Raw genomic sequence first — 20696 nt, 5'->3', positions numbered from 1 at the left:
TTCCTAAATTCTGGTGGGAGTGCGCGCCGTCGAACTGCAAAAACGGCCGCTTGTAGCAGTAGTTTACGGTAAAAAGCAACATGGCGTCTTCCGTGGCTCAGATAGTTTCGTTTCCGGGTCCATTATGTAGTTTTATGAATGAAAATTTAAAAATTGGGAAAGCGCAAGTTAGTGCACGCGGTGATGTGTCTTTACGAATTTTTTTCGAATGGTAGCCGGCATTCTAATTTTTTTCGTGGCTATTTTGAATGCTCTTTCAACAAATAATCCATTTTATGGTTAAATTTTACAATTGGGACTCTTCTTTTGCCTTTAAAAGCTCATATTTTAGAATTATAGATTCCTCCATCACGATACTATCGATAGTGCGAACGCTGCCATCTTTCTTTCACCATCATTCCTAAATGCCTACAAACAGCAGCGCACTCCCGTAGTAGCGGAGACGCAGATCTCCGCTACTACGTCTCCGGTTACGTTTGTTTAGTATGTTAGGAAAACACTAACGCACCCATGGAGCAGTCGCCAATTATGCCGGAAAGTCCGTTGTTCGCAGCCAGTCCGTTGCTCGAGTTACGTAACGGCCAAACAGAAAGTCCGTTGTTCGCAGCGTCCGTTATTCGAGGCACCACTGTATTAGAATATAAAGTTATAAATACCGTATATATAATATATATATACAAGTTAACATGTTAAATACGTTCCTTGAAAATAGCATAATAAGCTGAAATATACACACATTGGATAAAACAGAACACCTACCTAATGTTGGCTCATTTTTGGTCCTGAGAACTGCAGCCATACGTTGAGGTATGGAAGCAGAAAGTTTTGATTCTTCTGGGAGCGAGACCTACTCACACTTGAAAAACAGTGGCTCAAAACTGGATGAGATTCTGAGATAGATTAGAAAGGCAGTGGACCCTATGTTCAACGGAAACCCATAATTGCTCAATCAGGTTCAGATCTGGTGATAGTTGTGGTTGTAGGGGTCATATCATAAGTGAGAATTCCTTGGAATGTTAGCCCACTAGTGACTGAATGGATAAAACCACCAAACACTGGTAACTTAATTGTTCGTGGGTTCTCACCACGCCAAAGTTTTCCGAGTTTTCTTCACATTTGTAATTCCAGTTCCCCATAAAAGTCCTCCCGGGAGGCATCCTCCCCTCGGCAGATCGCCCACGTGTCGCGTTGCCATAACCAAATAAACTAAACCTTGGAATGTTCCCAAAATCATTCGATCACTATCCTGCAAGAAATGGCAGGACAGTGTGTCACGTATATTATGAAAGTATATTTTAAAAATGAGAAGAAACCCATTTGTATAACTGATTACTCAAATTCAACAATTTTAAAACCTGATATGGTTTGGATGGGAGAATTGAGATTATTCTGGTTTTAATTTACCAATTAAAACATAATCGTAAATCCGAGGATAAATATATGTACTCGAGGTCTTACTATTGATGAGTTTTTGACGAAAAATTGTTTGTTTTGAATGGTGCTATTTCTACGGATTTTCCTCCTATTTCTACTACATCTATGTTTAACTAATAGCTAGGCTAGCCACCAAAGGTAACAGTTATTATTATATACAGCTATTTATTAATTTTACTATTTATAATTTTTAAAAAAATCAATATATTTCTAATTTGAAATCTAGTGCTTTGTTAGTGTTCTGATCTGATCGTTAGAGTTCAATGGATTTTCATTTATCTTCACAAAAAAACTTGTATAATAGAGAATGATTGGCTGATTTTCATATATTGAGTAAGTTCTCATATTATTCTTTTCAATTATTGTTTACTTATTATTAGGCCTATATTATTATATTCTGTTTAATTTTAATAAGGAGTATTTAATTTATCATCAGTTTGGTTCAACAGAAGCATTTTCATTGTTAAAAATAAAAATCTTGATTGTATCTTTAAAAGCTGCGAATGGAGACAAATTATGTTTTAAGTAATTTCGACATGCAACAGTATGATTTTAAAAACTTCTGTTCGAATACAATACAATAAAAACAAAAAATAAAGCAAAGCAGCAATTTAAAATACAAAATCGTGTATATCTTCATCGAAATGAATAGAAACCAACAGTTCTTACCAAAAGACAAATAATTAAAGACAAATTGAAATTGCTAAATCATTTCCAATTATCATTATCCTTATCTATAGATCTTCTGTTACATTTATAAAGCATTTTGTATAGGAAAACACAGTTTTTTAGACACTATGTAATTACCAAATCGAGTGTAAATATTTAAAAAATAACATTATTCTGTAAAATTTTTAAATAATTTTTATCTTCTGATTAATATTTCCATTGTTTATTACTTTAATCAAAGATATATTAACTAAAATTTGTTGATTTGACAGTTACATAATAGATTTTTATCAGATATGATAGTAAGTTATTTATTTGAGGAATGTTAGTGAAGTTTTGCTTTGGCTCGAAAGAATCAGTTCTTGCTTTTGTATGGATATGGTGTTATTTAAGTGTTTTATTTTCGGTTTGCTGGTTGTTTATAAATTCAATACATCTTTTAATCGGGAAATTTAACAAAATTCTGGTCCTTTTTCTAGATCTCCGAAGAAAACATTCGATGTTTCAGCTGTATGTCCTTCGAAATCTTTTTCTCCAGATAAAGATAATTTATCTCCAGTAAACATTGGAAGTGAAACAGTAAATGTAGCAATAAGGGTACTTCAAGAGAATTTAACATCTTTCCAAGAGGTTTCAGTGTTAAATTTACAAAGTAAGTTGGTCTACTAATATCTATATTTATTTATGAATTTATATTGTTCACAATCTTCTCGAACAATATACGATAAAAAGTTTGTATAAAATAATGCAAAAAAAAAAAAAAAAAAAAATGTTATTGATACGATACACAATTAAATGTTATAACATCTGGTAAAGATTTTCATACAAAACTAGTCGAACTTTCAATTAGAATTGATCATTTAAAAAAAGGCAAATAAACATGTTAATAAAATGAATTATTTTGAATTTGAATAGTTAAATTAAATAATAACCTTTTTTGATAAATAGTTCATTATTTTAAATTTCCCTTCCTTTATTATTCACTTTCAAATAAAATTACATGAATTTATTGTAAATTAACTAAAGTTATCTTCATTTTTGGTTACCGAGATTCAGGAAATATGTTTAAATTTGGTTTTGTGTGAGATCCATTGTTAAATTGATTTGAAAAGATAAATTCACTCGAAATTTACAGTACTTTTGAAGCATTATTGGGGAAACAAAGAAAGTTTGCTTCAGGGCATGTTTTCTAACGTTATTTTTCTACATGATTTATGCAAAAGATCTTGGTTTAGGAAACTTAAATTAATGCCAATTTGGTTAATTTGTTTTCTTTCAGATTTTCTTTTTTTTTTTAACCTAGAGGTGATTATTTTACAGAACGAGATGAATGGTTTCATGTTTTTAGAAGTAAAGATTATGCCTTTTTTAAGACAAAGGTCTTTCTCTGGAAGGCGATTTGTCCACTTTGTGTACACAAAGATTCATGTTTTATACGATAGGTTTAATGACATCTTGGAAAATTTCTCATCGATTGTTGGATCTCGAGCGTTGAAACTAAAGATTATTAGATTATTTCTGTCTTTACTGTACGTTCAACATAATATTGGTGAATTTTTAACGAAAAATCGTTAGTTTTGAATGGTTCTATTTCTACAGATTTCCCTGCTTGTTTTATATGTTTATCTATATTGGAGAAGGCGGTTATTAATCTTCTAATTTTATCCACGGGCTTTATTGATTGTTTTAAAGATTTTTTTTTTTAAAGTTGAAGGATATTCCCAATGAACCACTTTGTTCTACTGACAAAATAAGTGTCTATAGTTTAGTTATTTAAAAAATCAGTTTTCTCTCATTACTTTGAATCTAATGTTGCTTTAAAAACTTTTTAAAATATTGGAACTTTCTAAAGGGGAGTGTCGTCTTCTACGTGTTAGAAAAAAATGCAAGATTTCGAACAAATTTCTTCACAAGTGAGATGGGAACTTTCTTTGAGAGTAAATGAATGTTACATGTTAAAGTGTACGGTTAAATCTTTTCTTCTTCACTGAACAAATGCAAATGATTCTAAAATATTGGATAAATATTTAGCATATAAACATACATACAAGATCACGTATTTAAAAAAAAAAAAAAACAAATTTACTTTAAAAATTTAACTTTACAATTTAAAAAAAAAAGTTCTCAATTTTGGTCGAAAGTCAGTTGTCGAGGCGTAATTAACTGAAATTCATGATTAATATTATTTAATTTGGTACAAAATGAACCTGACTTGGATTTGCTCTTTGTGAACTATTTAAGAATGCACATTTTTATGATAAATTTACTTAATATAAGCAATATCTCAGACCCGTGATGGATCATCGCCAATTTTGAAAGAATTCTTTCTGAATATTTGAAAAATTCCTCTTGTTATTCAACAAATCTTTTTATATTGGTGTAATGCCATATGATTGACAAAATGTATTCCAAAGGATTGGAATTTTACAACATACTCAATAATATATAAAAAGGGAGACAGGAACAATCCTCGTAATTCTTGTCCTATTGGCATTGTCTGTTTTTAGGAAGATAAATATCTTTCTAAAATTGGCACCTATTAAAAGAAAATAGACTTAAGGTGGTTGAATGATAATGATTTTTTTTCAGGTCCATTCAAATTTTCATTTGTTAAAAAGATTTTGATTGTTTTGCAGATTTATCTAAAGCATTTGACTCTATTAATGTTGAAAAATTAATTATTTTATTGATATATTTGAGTATACCAACTAAAGTGGTTAAAAAAATTTCATTCGAGATTCCGTAGACCGTATAATTATTTTATGCACGCGCTCTTGTTTTATGGTGCAATACAAAATACGATTGTTCGTCTTTTATATTTTACTATATTAAATAATACGTAAATATTTGTGCATGATCTCAGGTAATTGTTGTTGCCTTTGTATAAACAATCGATTTATAATTAAGTAAATCGGGTTAAAAGAATATATATTTCAATCATTATTCAATAAATTAACGTTTCAGCCTACCACTCTGGGGAACTCGGAAAAAAATTCGGACGGGTCGAAAAAAACCTCAGGAATTTTTCGGGAGTGGTCATCCCAGATATACCATGGGCTATCTGGCTCGATAAAATGACCATCTTAGTAAATACAAGGCGAAAATAATCCAAAGAAAATATGTATGGAATGTGGAAAAAAAGAAACTAATTGGATTAATTTAACGAGCATATACAATTTGTTAATGCTATGACTTGATGCATATTAAATTAAGTAGATTACTCATTTTATAATACAGTAGAGCGTCGAAAATTGGAACGTCGGTAATTGAAATGGCCGGAAACTGGAACGATTTTCAGTCGGACTGTGTCGTGCTGAATCGAACGTTTTTGATACTAAATTTACTTCTAAAGTATAATTTTCATGTTTTTTATATTCTTCAATATATTTATTTTCTTTGTACAAAATAAAGAAATAATTTTTAACGATACGATAGCCTCGATTATTATTATAAAAATTTTCGTTAGGCTTAAAATCGACGAAAATTCAACACGAAGCGACACGCAACGGAGAAAAATTCAACAGGAAGCGATACGCGACAAAGAAAAATTTGAACATCGGACAGGTTAATATATTTTTTCGTACATAATCGGAAATTGGAAAAAATCACTACTTGGAACGACCCCAGTCCCCAATTGGTTCCAGTTATCGACGCTCTACTGTACAACACGACTCCATGTATATTGTTAGTTCCTGAATAGTGCTAATTCGTTTCTCTAACTCTACTTATCTAAACTCCTTATATAATTTTAAATATATGTTGTATTTATGTAATTAAATATTTTAAACGTAGTAAAGTGTATAATATGTTTTGTAACGTTACCTTTTTGTTTAGTGGTGGGGTCTAATTAAACATTGATTTGATTAAGAAAAATTTGAAAAATGAAATAATTTTCCATCTCTTGATGTATGATACAGTTATAATATAACAGAGGGAAAGTATGGAGATAGGTAAAAAAAAAAAAAAAAAAAAAAGATTTTTACATTTTACGACTCAGGGACTTTCAAACGTCGAGAAATGCAAAAAGCTTCGGGAATTTTTTTTCTGTATGTATGGATTTTTTTTGTGTGACGGGGCCACAATTTTGTTCACCCTCTTTGTAGCTTAATAACACCCGTGCTTTTTGTCGAAAGTTTTTAAAATTTTGCAGGGAAATTTGTGTATAATATTGGTATTTGTAGATATCTATAATTAAACTATTAGTAATAATTATTGTATATCAAGGGCTAATGCTGTAAATTTTATCTCAACATTACAAGGTATTTCACTACAACAAAGTTTTCATTATAAATTTGCTAATTTTAAAATCTAACATTCATAACAAAATTTTTTATTTAAAAAAATCTAGGAATGTTTAACAGATCAAAAACTTGTCTTTTATTATATTTACAACCTTGATTTTCAAATACGATTCGACATTATTACGTCAGAATAATGTTTAAGTTTTTGGATAGGTTACTATTAATTTAATACTAACGATTAATTTTAATTGCAATTATTTAACAACTCTTCCCTCATATTTATGCAATAAACAAGGGGAAATTTTTAATAAAAGTTGGGAGAAAATTCATTTGTAATATTCCACATTTGTATCACTCGAGGCTATAATATTTGGTATATTTTTATAGTGGAAACTTTCTGTAAATACAACGATATTAAAGTTTCAACTTACAAACTAAGGCGACTTTTTTTAAGTTTAAAAAATCATTTATTTTTATTTTAAATCACTATTCAAAACGTATTTCTCGATGTTATTAATTTATTGAAAGGGGAATTATTTTAATGAGCTTTTTTAATGTAATGTATATTTTAATTAATTATTTACAGTAATATCTTTCCTATTAATTAATAGATATATTGTAAACAATTTTAGACATTTTAATATAAATTATTAAAATTAGTATTAATGGAAATGACGCAAAAGAAGAAGATATAATATAAATAAAATTTACTTCGGGAAGTTATATTGAGCAAAAGATAATGTTCCAATAAAGTTAAACATTTAAAATGTGTTAAGATTTGGTTTGTATAATGTTACCTGTTAATGCCAATCTGAAATAATAATTGCATCTTTTCACTACTTTGTATTTTATGAATTTATATTTTATTATTGTTATGAACATCTTGTTAATGGAGAGAGACAACATCCTTTGGCACACTTATATTTAATGAATTTATTTAAATTTATATTTATCTAGATATTTATTGTAGCTATTCCAAAAATTACGTCTAGAGTCTAGACTAACTTCTCTAAGATCATCTTTGCTCTACGTACTGGAGCGTTGTCGTTTGTCGTGTCTGATTCTGTCACTTTCTGGACGAGGTTTTATCTTGGGATTCAAATGATCCACTTGTTTCTTGATCCCTTACACAGCCATTGCAGATTAATGTTGAATTAAAATAGAAAAGTTCTAATACACATAACTTCTTACAACTGAATAATTCAGCTCCTTCTGTAAGATTTATAGGAAAGTTTAAAAAGTCTTGTCAAGCTTGTGATTTGAAGTTCCAATTTCGTCTATATTTAATACATTTCAGGATATTATTTTTAATTGCTTGAAAACTATAGTTAATGGGGCTATTATAAATACAGTGGAAACTGATTAACTCGAATCGGTTGGGGGAAAATATCAGGACTTGGGAGTTAAAAAGTTTAGCGTTATGGAGGTTCCGCTAAATATCAACATCTTGTGTATTGGTTTATTGGTGACCCATAATAAACTAGCCATACAAAATTTCCACGAGTCTTATTACGTAGAATTGTAGTGTCAATGTAAACCTTTCCGTGTTGTCCAGAAACTCGAAAACGTTTAACCGAATGGTTAAATAAGCTACCGAAAAAATGCTTTCCCGAATGGTTGATCCTTTCACTAAGTGTTTAATAAAGATTTTTTTGATTCTAGATGTGAAATATAGAAATTAATGTTTATTTTTAATCACAAAAAACACACTTTACGGTTATAATTAAAAGTATAACCGTAATTTGCCACAAAAGTTTAAAATTTTATATAGAATCGGACTATAATCGTTTTTTTTAAATTAATTTGTAAAAAGTTCCATTTATTTATTACGTCGGCCAGTAGGAGAAATCCATAGGCAATTAAATAAAATATTATTTAAATGTTAAAAAAGTAGGTTCGAATGGTAACGCTCTCTTGAAATACTCAAGCCTCTGTAGGAAACACCATCCTCCCGCAACACGATGATTATTTTTTAGTCGTACTTGATTCCCGCTTTATAGAAAGTTTCTGATTAGTATATTCGATAGATAAACGTTAATTATTTTATTTTAAAATTAAAATTTTGGAGAGTTTATGGAAATACTGTATCAAAACACTATTGGAGTTAATCAGTTTGATTTAATGTGTAAATCCCCATAATGGAGGATCGGAGAAAGAAAATGACTTCGAGTTATCCCAGTTCGAATTATTTAATTTCTACATTCAGCATTTCTACATTTGCTGTACATTTTAGTAGTACAGTCAACTCTGAAAACAATTCCATAGAATTTCACAATAATAAATATAATTTAGAATACAGAATAGCAGTGGCGTGCCGTCATTGGAAGCGATGGAAGCGCCGATTCCACCTTCCAATGACTTTCCCTTGAATTTTATAAAATATAAATTTTCATATTTTAACGTACTTTGAATTAATTAAAATTAATATTTTATTATAACTGCATTATGTATCTTTTACAAATTTCTATACTACATGTGAAAAAAAACGATAAGATTGCTATTGTATATTCGAATAATTCGGTGGCGGAAGGAATGTCGAAACCGGGTCAGTCTCCAATCAGCCAGATTATATAGGCATTAGCACATGCGGTTTACAGTGCACCAACCTCACCCGGTTTAGCCGGGTGAGCTAAACCGGGTAAGCGACACACTCGTAAAGAGTACAGCTTTATATCCCGGAGCGGTTGTGGGCTGTTAGCCACCTGCCTGTCAACTTCCAAGCAGCCAGATTATAGGCATTGGCGCATGCGCTTTACAGAGCACCAACGTCACCCGGTTTAGCTGGTGGATGCTTCACACATAAAGCTTCTAACTTTATATCCCGGACCGGTTGTGGGCTGTTTAGCCGCCTGCCTGCTAGATATTCGGCCGCTCTCGCCCGATTACGTGAATCACGAGTAGACTAGATCAACGGCGGGCAACCCCAGCCCGCGGGCCAGCTACGGCTCGCGAAAAGTTTCTATCCGGCCCGCGAGATCTTTAATAGATTATTAAATTGGAAAAATAACTAATTAATAGTTAATTTTCCAATTCTTTGTAATTTTCGAAAACGATAAGAGAAATAAATGTAGTATAAACTTTTTATTTATTTATTTCATATTTGCAGACTAAAAAAATTACGAGTCACAAAAAGGCGTCAATTAACTACTACGGCCCGCGGAAAAACGTAAAATTTATTCTGGCCCGTGTTATAAAAAAGGTTGCCCACCCTAGACTAGATTTATAACTTAACCCAACCGATAGGAGTTTACTGGCATGTTTTTATGATAGTTCTGTATAGTTGACGGGAGTTTAAAAAAATCCATTAAAATATTTGATATATTTATTCCGCTCTCCCATCTTATATTACTTACGGGTTTCAATGTTAAACCGGTGATATTACGATTATAGTATGTCCCATCTGTAAGGGAATGCAGAAAAAACGTGTACAATTCTTGTATAATGTTAAAAAATTAACTGTTACTTTGGCATCATTATTTACAACCAAATTTAATGAATGAGACGTACAATGGTACAAAAAAAGCTCTAGAATTTATTTTCCTTAAATGTACGATCTAAGTATCGGTTGTCATAAAAATTTCTTTCCACTTTTTTCCCAAGACTACAGATATTCGAGTACAAAGTAACTGGTTTCGAGTTATTTCTACTAAGAAGTAGTTAAATAATTAAGAGATTAGGGAATGGTGACATAAGTAAAACCCTGCTGACTTAAACAAAAGCTTAACCGAAGCAATTACTAGCTCAGTACAGTGGGGAACTGATTTCCGTGTACACCTGGTACTAAAACGAATTGCAGTAGTTAGAAAACAAATGACTATTAAGTTTAACATATTTACATCTATGGTGAGAAACGTTTAAAATTTACAACGGCCCTGTCGCGTCCTTTGAGATATACTAGTGATGCGACAAAAGAGGCATTTGACATTGACCGGTATCGGCACCCTCGGGATTTGTCATGCATGCATTCACTGTACACCTACCAAAATCGTCTCTGTTTCCATTCGTGAGCCACTCGCAGGGAGCAATTTTAACTCAGTGGATTGTTTAAATATTTAAAAATAAACAATATTTTATGTTATTTTTATATACGTTTCTTCGCAAAAGTATATTCATACAATTGAATATTTTGTACCAGGTATGTATAATTGTATATCCATCACAAATTTTATTTTACTAAGTAAGTTTTAATAATTTTATTTTTAATTTTAGCCCTTATATCATGGCTAGCGATTTAAACTGTAATTGTGATATTGAAAATTTACTTAAAAAAAGTTTTGGCTCAAGACAATATAATGAAAAAGAAGCCATTATTAAAAGAGAAAGACCAACGCCTAAATTAAATATAAGTACTTCGACAAAAAAATTTGTTCGACATTTTCACGATAAAATTTATCAAGACGTAAAATGGCTTTGTGGATGCATAAAAATGCAAAAATTGTTTTGTTGGCCTTGCCTATTATTTTCAAATGAAATTAGTGTGTGGAATAAGAATGGCTTTGACGATTTAAATAATTTGAGTAAAGCTAGAAAAAGACACGAAAATCGTAAATGTCACATCGATTCTTTCGTAAAATTGAAGCAATTTGGAAATCAAAATAGAATAGAATTTAACATTAGTAAACAATATACAATTAATATTGAAAATTATAACAAGATAGTTACGGCTAATAGATATATTGTATCTAAATTAATAGATATTACATGCTTTTTAGCAAAGCAAGAATTGGCATTTAGAGGGCATAGGGAATGTATTGAATCTAATAACAGAGGTAATTATATTGAACTCGTTTCTTTATTAAGTACGTCAGATAATCAATTAAAAATGCATTTAGAGAAGTCTACAGTTTTTACTGGCTTATCGAACAAAATTCAAAATGAGCTCGTTAATTCGTTAGGAAACGTTTTATTGCAAGAAATTAAAAAAGAAATTGAAAACGCAAAATTTGTTGCTATAATTGTAGATGAAACAACGGACATTAGCCACAGAGCCCAGATGTCGACTGTATTTCGTTACGTGAAAGAAAACGGTAACGTCGAAGAAAGATTTGTGGGCTTTACTGATGTGAGTGAGAACAGAGACGCAAATTCGTTATTCACTCACATTAAGAGTTACTTAGACGAATTTCAATGCACTAAAAAATTAGTGGCACAAACATACGACGGTGCTGCCGTAATGGCCGGACAACATAATGGTGTCCGAGCTAAAATTAAAGAAATATCCAAACATGCTATTTTCGTACACTGTTATGCTCACAGATTGAACCTAGTTTTCTCTCAATCTGTTGGATATATAAAAGAATGTAAAATATTTTTTCAAACTATGACAGGATTTTCTTCATTTTTTTCTAAATCTTCTAAAAGATCTCACGCCTTAGATCTAGAAGTCAATAAGCGTTTTCCTTCAGCCACACCTATTAGATGGAATTACAATAGCAGGATTGTAAACTGCGTTATGGAGTATAAAGAAGAATTAAAACTTTTGTTGTTGAATATGGTTGAAAGTCCAGAACAATTGATACAAAATTGTATTGACAGATTTGCCGGCATAAAATCTCTAGAATTTTTATCACTTTTAGATTTTAATAATTTTAAATATTATGAAAAACAATTTCCCGAAGAGAGTTTTAATGCTTTACGTAAATTTTATGGAGAATTTTTTAATTTATGTAAATTACGTAGTGAATTGCAATATTTATATTCGTGTCCGGACTATATTGGCAAGTCACTCTTAGACATAAAAAATATTATAATTAATGATGACCTAAACAAAGACGTACTAATAGAATTATATGGTTTAATATCATTAATTTTTACAATACCATCTACCAGTGCGTCTGTTGAGCGTAGTTTTTCAACAATGAAGCGAATTCATACATTCGCCAGGAACACTCAGTCGGAGGAAAGATTGTCGTCACTAGCGTTGCTTTCTATAGAAAAAGAACTTTTAAATACGTTGATGGAATCAACGACGAGTGACTTTTATGATAAAGTAATTAACGACTTTGCGGGAAAACATCGCCGAATAGAGTTAATTTATAGAAAATAAAAAAAAGAAACAAGTTTTTCTATAATTGTATTATGTATGTATTATTTGTATTTTAGAATTAAAGTACATAAATTGTTTATTTTTGTCATTCGCACGTACGAATGGACCCTAGACCATCACTGACGCGCAATTAACTGATTGCCCCTGAGAGTCGGCTTCTTACAGAAACACAGCTTCCCTATCATCAAATGTCACGGCACGCCACTGCAGAATAGAGTGGAATAAACTTGTACGCTATAAAAATATCAAATACAGTAATTAAAGCATATAATTTAAATTAATGTACTTTTCTGTAAGTTTTACTAAACTGCAAAGTTTGGATCAAGTATTAAATTATTTGTATACTTCATGAAACAGTTTTTAATGTATAAATATAATGTAAAAGTAAAACTAATCTGAAATAATTAATAAAATGATATTTTAAGTACCAGTTTATAACTTATACGAGTTTTGTAGAAGAGTAAATTGATATATATATGTTAAATTTTTATAAAACTATAAGTACTGATATGTTCATTTCCAAATAATTACTGTTATCTAGATTTTTAAGAATTAATTGCAAATTGCATTATATTTATTGCAAAACCATACAAAGTATATCAACAAGTCAGAATTACATATTCTGATTGCAAACTTTTTTTTAATTACAAAAAAATATTTATAATATAACAATATAATAGATTTACTAATATAGACTAAGATATTTCTATTAATCAAATGGTTATGATATCATTTATAGTATATTCAAATAATACTTTAATAAACTGATAAATATATAATACATTAAAGAATTAGATTCATAAAAACACTTATAAAATTAGCAAATTATTTAAAAACATATAATATATAAAAATATAGAAATGATGTTTGATTGTAGGGATGGTGAACCCTTTTGAATTGGCATGCCAGATGCTCTTGAAAAATGTTTATGCAAGCCAAAATTTTAAGCTTTGAATCATGAGTTTTAATGAAATGAAACGAATATACTTTAATTAAAATAAATATAGAGAAATTGTTTAAGAAAACCATGACAACTTATTGAACTGAAATTAAAACAATACTAAAATGCTGAAATTAAGATAAATTGAAATTTAATACTAAATGAGCAAATATTTATTCTGACATCCTCACAATGTAGGCCTGCAATTTTTAATCAATCATATTTTTAATTTATTTAATTTAAAATATATGCTCTCCACCTCAAATTAGTAGTGGCTTGACCCCTGTACATCATACTTTTCCTTACACAACCAGCATGACACTATTGTTAATCTAACACCTTTCAGGAAAAAATTTTGAATTGAAATAATGTGACTTTCAGTTTGCATCAGAAGTTCATATATCGGGGCCTCCTGCCCGAAGGTTTCCATATCTGGTCTCATCTTTCATCCATCTAACTCCATTCTCAAGATTAAGGAAAGACAGACAGACAGTTGGACGACAGCAAGAATTTATATAGGTCTACAATTATTTCAAATTGCAGCCCAAAAATAAACAAAATCTTTTGATATGTTGTGTGTCAGATAATTTCTCTCCAAGTGCCACTTTGAGTGCACATACCATAGGTTTACCATCCCTGTTCTATAATAAAAACTATTGATTTATTATTATTTTTTTTTAAATGGAAATATATATATCTAGAATATTGATAAATGTGAATCTATTTCATTAATATATTTTCCATGCTTTTAATATATTTAATAACAAAAAATGGGCACATAAAATTTGTAACTGTTACATTCTATTCTGAGTGATTTTTGAAACTTAGTAAATGTCAAGTTAAGACAAAATTAATCTAAAGTTGAGTTAAAATTTTTAACAACAAACATACTAACAGAATAGTTTCCAAATATTAATATTTAATTTGTTTAATAGTCTACAAAAAAGAGAAATACTTAAATATAATACTCAAAAATGGAAATAATCTTTTTTCATTGTATGAAATGCATATTTAATTAATTATTCTTAGTTGAAAACAATAATAAAATGTCATTGCCTATTAACTTTCTTTTATTTTTTTCTATTGATTTATATAGATCATCATGAATTTCAATAAAAGTCTATTTTCTTTTTTATGTTTCATATTAAGAAAATGCCAATATTTTTTTGGCACTCAAACACAAAAAAATTGTGCTAATACTTAAACAATTGGAGTTTTCTCATCTTTATTCAGTTGATACCAGTATTACTACACGTTTCAAGCCCACAATGCCCCTCATCAGTCAACTAAACATTAAAAAGAGTATACAAAAAATTTTTTAAAAATACAACATACAGGAAGGCATTTTGTACAAAATATATCTGAATACATAAATTCATTTTTAAACATACCATTAGATTTCTTACAGACTTGAAGACGTACACATGTATAAAAGTAATGTAGTTTCTTATACAGTTTATGTAGTTTTCTTATCTGCCTTTACAAATCTTCAAATCCAATAAATAATTTGATTTCTTTATAAAAACATTATTAAAATTGAATATTCTCTTTTCTTAAAATTGACAATTATAAATTAGATTCATGAAACATACTCCCAGTTTAATTTCTTTGACAAAATAAATCTAATATATTGCATGCTATAAAATATTTCAAATAAAAAGTTAGATTTTAATGATTTTTATCTATAACAATCACTCAGGTATCAAACATCCAATAAAATTTTTAATGAAATGTTTTTGACTACTTTAAACAGTTATTAAGTGTTCTAGAACAGAACAGTAATTTGACAAAATTGATATATTGATAAAATTGGCTTCTGCTTGGATGATGTATTAAACATTATAGCAAGTAAATACAAAGAAGAAAATTATTTAGCAGACTTCAAAATAAGACTTCCATGCCTGTGATAAGGTGTCATTGTCCTTAAAGTTTACAGATGTATTTTTCTTTGAATTTTCTAATGGTAGCTATATTATTTGTTCAGTGAATGGTTGTCTCTTTAATCTGAAAGAATTCACCTCGGCAGACTATTTCACAGCAATTCAGGTTAAGAAACTCCTTTATTGTATTTTCACGTATGCATTTCGGGCTACTTTTATTTTTCTAGTCCTACGTCAGTGCTACAGAAAGTAAAATTTACAAGCATTGAGTGTGTTTCATGCCCTCAAAGATATTTTAACATTGTAAATAGAAGTACCATATGAGTGTAACAATTTGGCTTGTTAAAAATTTGGTGAAGTTCTTAATAGTATTGTGAAATGTGTTTTCTTGTGTTACTTGTCATTATCTACTCATGTTATTATTTTTGTCAACTCAATGTTTGCAATTTTTACTTTCTGTAGCACTGAAGAGAGACTAGAAAAATAAAACTAGCCCAAAATGCATATGTGAAAATACAATAAAGGAGTTTCTTAACCTGAATTGCTGTGAGATAGTCTACCGAGGTGAATTCTTTCGTATTAAAGAGACAACCATTCACTGTATTTTTCTTATTGGCCTTATATATTTCTAGTTTCTCTAAGTTCTTGAGACATTCATATTGTATTTTCCAGCTGTGATGTAATTTTCTCCTTTTGAATTCACCTGTTGTGACATGCCAAATCCAATCAAAAGTCAATTCTATCAATTTATAAATTTTCTGTTTGGATTATTGTTCTGTTCTAGAATATTTAATAATCTGTTGATTAATGTTTTCAACTATTTTAAACAGCCCTTTTCATTAAGAATTTTACTAGATTTTTGATATTTGAGTGGTCGGTTATTGTTTTGAAATTAGTTGCTGTTTTTATGCATTATTATTTATTTATTTCATATATCACTTTTATAAATCTATGAAACATTTCTGGTGGAAGAATAGAGGAATTTTTTACATTATTAATGAGCATTGTTAATTCTTGAAATGTTTCCTCTTCGTACTGGTCATACAACTTAGGAAATTCAAGTTCATCATATACTTCTTTTATTTTTCTGACTGCACTTTCTTCATGAAACCCATAGTTTTCCTAAAATTATTTATTTATTTTATTTGAAAATGATAATTGGGATTTTCTACTATAATAATAAATTATATTATCTGGGGTAATGTGAACCAATGCTATTTCAGATAACTGAAAACTTTGATAAAATGCCATTTCAAATTAAAAGTTATGAACATAAAAAATTTTTATGATACTTTGTTACTTTTAAGCCTCTTTTTATCCCTTATTGAATTGAATTATATATAAGAACATTTTTTACACTGAAATACATACATACATTTATATTCTTAAAATAAAATTATTGTATATTATTGTTACATTTTAATAAGAATGGCTTTGTCTCACAGTGAAGCTAAATGATAAAATGTAACAGAAACAAATCATTTTGTAATATATGCTTTAATTTGTAAAAGAAAATTTAAAATGACAGTTTAAGAAAAGTAACGTTAAAAGTCCAGATTTTCTTGCTACATCTTGTCCAGCTTCTTGATCTTGAACACAATTTGGCGGTACAGTTAACAAGACGGCCAAAATTTGTCATTGTAATTCCTGATGCCAACATCATTTCCTGTTATAGTCGTGTGTATATGTTTTAAATACAGTACAATAATCTACATAACAAGATATAAAAATTGTTACTAAAATCGATCAAATTTCTATTTGTTATGAATAATTTACAAATTAAATGAAATGATGCATAAATTTACAATCACTTAAATTTGTATACTGTTACCCTTAAAGGACTTAAGCGACGTACTGTACATTTAGTGCAATGACATCGAGATGGGGGTGGGAAGATGGCGTGATCTAGAGAGGAAGCATATCAAGGTCATATGAAGGGTTTCTCTAACGGAATCCCGGCTGTTTTTTTTTAACCCGGAAAATTCTTCTCATCCCAGGAAATCCCACAAATTTCTTAAAAGTTCACTTTTTTCTTATTGTGTGTTAAAGTTGAGGAAATTTTGCAAATAGAAAGTATAATTAACCCATAAACTGTCAGAATACATTTGTATTTATTAATTTTAAGCCTGCTTATCAGTTTTTTTAAATTTTTGCTTGTTATGACATCTCACAGATTGTCAATAATCAATATGTATTTGTGGCAGTACTCTGAAAAACTTTTACTTGTCGGAATCTGTAATATCTGGAATAATTGCGCCGATGCTGTCTTAATTTTAATTATGTCCAGTAGCATTGTGCAAATTGGGCAAGGATATACAAACGAGTATGAAGTTTTTCTTCATAAACCTGATTATTAAAACCAAACGAACTGCCGAATTATCGGGCTATAACCTCGATACCGCTAGTAAAGCAGCCGAGGTAGACAAATCAAGAATACTTGAGAGCAAAAGAAGTACTGCAACGCATCTCGAAAACGCACTAGAAATCTTCGAGGGTATGGGTGAAAAACACATAACATTTGTCTTCTCTTAAATGCATTAAAGACGATTCCACCCACATCCATTGAATTGGAAAGGGCATTCTCAGTAGCGGGACTTTTCACTATTAAAATAATAACCAGATTGAGTGATCGGAGTATTGATCATCTTTGGTTTTCAAAATCTTAAAATATCGATATAATACAAAATATTACTGTACATTTTTATATTTAAAAAACGAAAATTACCTTCTAAGAAGTTTAATCTAAGTTCATTTTTTCTTTAAATTTTCAATTCAATTCAAAGGCATTTTTTTTTTTGTAAGCTGTTTCCGACAAACTTTAATAAATTTTTTCTATTTGTGAAAATTTCTACGTAATTCAAAGGTATTTTTAATATATATTTTACAGGGCATTATTAATATTATGATTTTAAAGGTTGCAGAACGTATTATATTACTTTTAAAAATGAAAAATAATTATATCATTCGATTTCAAGATATTTTTTATATCTTAAAAATAATCAATTATATCCCGGGATCCCGGGAAACACTTCACTTTTTTCCCGAAATTCCGGGACAAGCAAAACACCGGGAAATGAGAAACCCTAAATAGTACAATATCGCTCTTGAACTAGTTTTTCTTTTCCGGAGGCGAATTCGGAATTTACGATTGTTAGTATTACATCACGTGGAGACAAGTACTGTTCTATCGCACCAGACGAGTCAATTCGTGGCCCCAGGAGAGCTAGCTTCCCTCTGTCAGGGGTTTTTCTTTCCCCCTCGACCTACAAGAATATCCCCGCGGCTTCAGGTCGTTTGTGTTCTGTGTGCACTTCCTTTGTGTACACTCTGGCAACCTAGCCACATCCTCTTACTGTCACATCCCACATCCAACAAAGTAGTTTTCCCCGTGTGGTCTTATGATTCCGTCCAGCCATAGCTTCAATTCACCGTCAAGATTCTAACGTAGACCAATACTGGATATGGAATTCGGATGACGACGATGGGTCGCTTTTTCAATGGCTGTCCAAAAACAACATCCAGATTACTAATCCAACATGCAAACTAAATCTGGTTTTACCAGACCAACACCTTGATGAATTATCCATTTATAAACATCTCAAGTGCAATATTCCTAACATACATCATACAATTCTTGCTATTTCTATGACTAGACGAGGCCAGATATACATATAGTCCAAACAATCCTCTTTCCCAGAGATTATACAACTTAAACAGATCAAAGACATTCTCATTAGCATCAATTTCACAAAAGGCTCATACACTACGCAATTCATTGTCAAAGGAGCGCCAACCGATTTCAGTGCACGTGACATAATGGAACAATTACTTGAAGATAGCTTCTTCCCAATTAACATCCAAAAATTCAAAAGAATCGTTGATAGAATTCACTCGGCTACCACAACCATCAAGATAACCATGGAAACCAATACCATCCCAAAGCATATCAGGCTTTTCTTGACTTCCTATCATACTGAGATATATCAAGAATGTCCGAGACTATACTATAATATGCTTTGGATATACAAAACCCTTTTATAAAAGGTTTTTAGATACAAAAAAATGTGGAAATCCCCACAAAGCATCTTCCTGCCCATCACAGTACTCAAATGCATCAACTGTGGGGACTCACATTCCTACACATCCCTAACTTGCTCATTTTACAAATCTTCCGAGGGTATTGTTCAATATTGACAGGAGTACAACTGCTCTCGCAGAGAAGCTCACAAAGCACTGGCAACCAAACATCATACCCATGCCAGTCCATATAGTGAGATCATCCAAGATAAATTCCAGTCTAATAGACAAATCTCTCCACCAAAACATACATACACATACATACATACATACATACATACATACATACAAGAAAGTCTTCGGCCATACACGAGGTGTTTAGCCCGGTGGGAAAAGAGAGTAAGGGAAAGGAGGAGGGGAAGGAGGGAGAGGAGATAGATAGTAGAGAAAGGTAGGAGCCCTTTGAATGGCATATGTATGGCTACAGTACCCTCTATGTTTGATGTTGGCATGCAGTTTTTAGACTGCAAGTCCTAAAAGAAAACCTGAGTGTAGCAAACACCAATAATTGAGTGCCACCACGAATAGCTAAGTGTTGAAGTTAGTGCCAAGTGGCTGTTAGTAGGAAGACTTATAACTACTTAATACTAACAAAACTGAACGCGAGTGCGAATCTTAATACTGCTTAACACAAGAACAAACTAGACGAGACAAACAGACGTACAAAAGACAAACAAGCAAGACCTCCAAATATTTTTTTGTTTTTTTTTTAACATTAACTTACTCACTAACTAAACTAACCTACCATAACCTAGGATGAACCTAATCAGATGACTAAAGCATACAAACCCTAATCTATTTTAACCTCACTTAGCATAACCTAACCAGAAATCAAACTAAGAGTCCCTAATCTAACTTGCAACTAGGACCAACTTAAACTAACTGAATTTATACTGAAAAAGAAGATGGAAAATAAAAAGTAAATACAAAATTGAAAGGCAGCTATACACCAACAGTTGAAACAAAACAAGGGAAAGCTAATTGCCATCTCTGCCCCCAGAAAGAGTGCTCTCAAGAGCCCCACTAAGAAATATGAATGCGAGTAGATGATGAAACATTGTGTGCATGTGAATGAGTTGGTGCAGGTTGCAAGGCCAGTTGTACCCTTCAAGAATAGCAGCTCTCATTAAACTATCCCTAATGTGATTGTACCTACTGCAGTGAAAAACTAAGTAAAATGGTGTTTGGTTCTCCTGAATACCACTATCGCATTGTGGATTGTCCCCAAAGTAAAATCTATGCAAGTATTGCTTAAAGTTGCTATGTCCTGTAAGTAGCTGAGTGAAGGTGTAACTAGGTAAAAGTGGCAAAGAGTCACAGTAGTGTCAACCTTGGAGATGAAAGTGTAGGTGAGCCTACCATTGGTGTCATAGTCCCAGCTGTCTTGCCAGAGAATGAAGATTTGCTTC

The 20696-nt window shown here is 30.7% G+C and overlaps 2 protein-coding genes across 2 annotated transcripts in view; both read right to left on the bottom strand.

The window, feature by feature from the left end:
- Positions 1–20696, bottom strand: part of LOC136985528 (leptin receptor overlapping transcript-like 1) — a 324027-nt gene that overhangs the window by 259898 nt on the left and 43433 nt on the right. The gene's annotated exons all lie outside the window — the stretch shown is intronic.
- Positions 16041–20696, bottom strand: part of Fpps (Farnesyl pyrophosphate synthase) — a 52453-nt gene continuing 47797 nt past the window's right edge. Inside the window, exon 10 of the mRNA XM_067282818.1 lies at positions 16041–16332. Coding sequence (XP_067138919.1) covers positions 16126–16332 — 207 coding nt within the window. The 3' untranslated portion in view covers positions 16041–16125. The remainder of the gene's footprint in view (positions 16333–20696) is intronic.

The sequence above is a fragment of the Centruroides vittatus genome, unplaced genomic scaffold (genome assembly GCF_030686945.1).
Source record: "Centruroides vittatus isolate TY-2023 unplaced genomic scaffold, ASM3068694v2 contig_971, whole genome shotgun sequence".
Taxonomy (NCBI): domain Eukaryota; kingdom Metazoa; phylum Arthropoda; class Arachnida; order Scorpiones; family Buthidae; genus Centruroides; species Centruroides vittatus.
This window is presented reverse-complemented; position numbering and strand designations above follow the sequence as displayed.